Source organism: Cyprinodon variegatus, unplaced genomic scaffold, assembly GCF_000732505.1.
Source record: "Cyprinodon variegatus isolate N-32 unplaced genomic scaffold, C_variegatus-1.0 Scaffold608, whole genome shotgun sequence".
Classification (NCBI taxonomy): Eukaryota; Metazoa; Chordata; class Actinopteri; order Cyprinodontiformes; family Cyprinodontidae; genus Cyprinodon; species Cyprinodon variegatus.
The window spans coordinates 488567-490372 of NW_015151061.1; the positions used below are offsets into that span (position 1 = coordinate 488567).

Genomic DNA, 1806 nt, shown 5'->3' on the forward strand with positions numbered 1-1806 from the left:
CGACTTTATTCTCGTAATTTTATGACTATTCTCGTTGTGACTTTTTTCTCGTAATGTTACGACTTTATTCTTGTAATGTTACGATGTTATTCTCATAATATTACGACATTATTCTCGTAATGTTACGACTTTATTCACGTAATGTTACGACTTTATTCTCGTAATGTTACGACTTTATTCTCATAATGTTACGACGTTATTCAGGTAATGTTACGACTTTATTCTCGTAATGTTACGACTTTATTATTTTAATGTTATGATGTTATTCTCGTAATGTTACGACGTTATTCTCGTAATAGAAGAGAAAAAAAATCTCCAGCCTGGCCTTTAACACTCCGTCCTAGTTAGGACAGTAGGAAAAGCATGACAAAGTTGTTTTTGTTTTTTTTATTGATCATTGGTTATAGGAATCCATATTTAGGAAATAATATGAGAATAAATCCTTTTTTTTTTAAACACAGCCCTAGTTTTGGGCCATCAGGGTTTCGGGTTATGTTGGCATTCTTTTGACAATCTGAATGAAATAATAAAAAAGAAGAAAATATACAACAAAGAAAGAGAGGAAGAAATGATAGACGGAAGGAAAGAGAAGAAAGCCTGGAAACACAACTTTTTTTTCCCCATACACTGTTTTTCCCCTCCCATACTTCCATTGTACTGGAAAACGATTAAATTCCAGACTTTTCCCGTCAGTGTTAGAACCCTGTTTATTATCTTTGAGCAGAGTCTGTATGTTCTGTATGGTGTGATAAGTCAGAAAGAAACCAAACTGATGCAGAATGTCTCTTCTAAAAACAAAGAGATCTTAGATCTCTGAATAACACACTCCCAGATATGGGAAGCCAAAAAATTTTTTTCTTTAAAGCGCATCAGTGACATGCAGACAAAAAGATCAAAGGCAGGTGGATTTTTTACAAATTAAATTAAAAGATTCTCAAACAAACAAAAAAAAAAAAAAAGATAAAACACAAATCAATGACAGATGGAGGATCAGGAAAAGCTGAAGGAATGTGTTGGCCAAGAAATGGCCAAGACAAACAGAACCCAAACACAGATCATCTTAAAAAAAAAAAAAAAGGACGGTATTCTTGAAAAATAAAATTGAATACCTGCTTCATTTTGACATCTCCGGCAGGTGTTGGTTTCTGCAAGGTTTAGATAAAACATTTCATACTAAGCATTTGTCACAGAGAAAGGACATGCAACTTAGATCTGTTCATCACTAACACAGGACTGCATACATGAGCTGATCAGTAGTTATGTCACAGAGATCGGTCTGACAGGCTCAGCAGGATTACATTCATATAATTACACTTTTGGTCAAAAGTTTGCACCAACTCACCAACAGCGAGAATGTTATATTAATTTCCGCTATTAATAATTTATTTATTCATTAATTACTGATCCTTAAAGCAGAAATTTCCTACAGGTAAGGTATGCTAAAGCTCTTCAACTTTGCATTGGTGACTAAGTTTTACATAAAAAAGGAAAAATCTTTGTAAAGATTTACAGAGGAATACACCAGAACTGAACCTTTTTTGTGTTAAGCTCCTGGAATGGTCTCACCAAAGCTGGGCTTCAACCCTCTTGAACATTAGTGGACCATATTGTACCTAAAACAAGGAAACTACCTAATTTATGTACAAATATCACCCAAGATTAAGGCCAAAAGCTTACCAATTCCAATGAAAATCTGTGAGATCTAGGTAAAACTGTTCAGAGACATTTATCCACTAATTTGTGGGGTTTTATGGATCTGTATCCTAGGGAAGAGGATTAGGGCCACTGAAAAAAAGAAAAAAGTTA

General features: G+C 34.1%; 1 protein-coding gene across 2 annotated transcripts in view; it reads right to left on the reverse strand.

Moving 5' to 3' along the window:
* LOC107096251 (dual specificity mitogen-activated protein kinase kinase 4-like) overlaps positions 1-1806 on the reverse strand; it is a 20454-nt gene that overhangs the window by 15283 nt on the left and 3365 nt on the right. For both annotated transcript variants that reach the window (XM_015392830.1, XM_015392831.1), the window contains exon 2: positions 1110-1145. In XM_015392830.1, coding sequence (XP_015248316.1) covers positions 1110-1145 — 36 coding nt within the window. The remainder of the gene's footprint in view (positions 1-1109; positions 1146-1806) is intronic.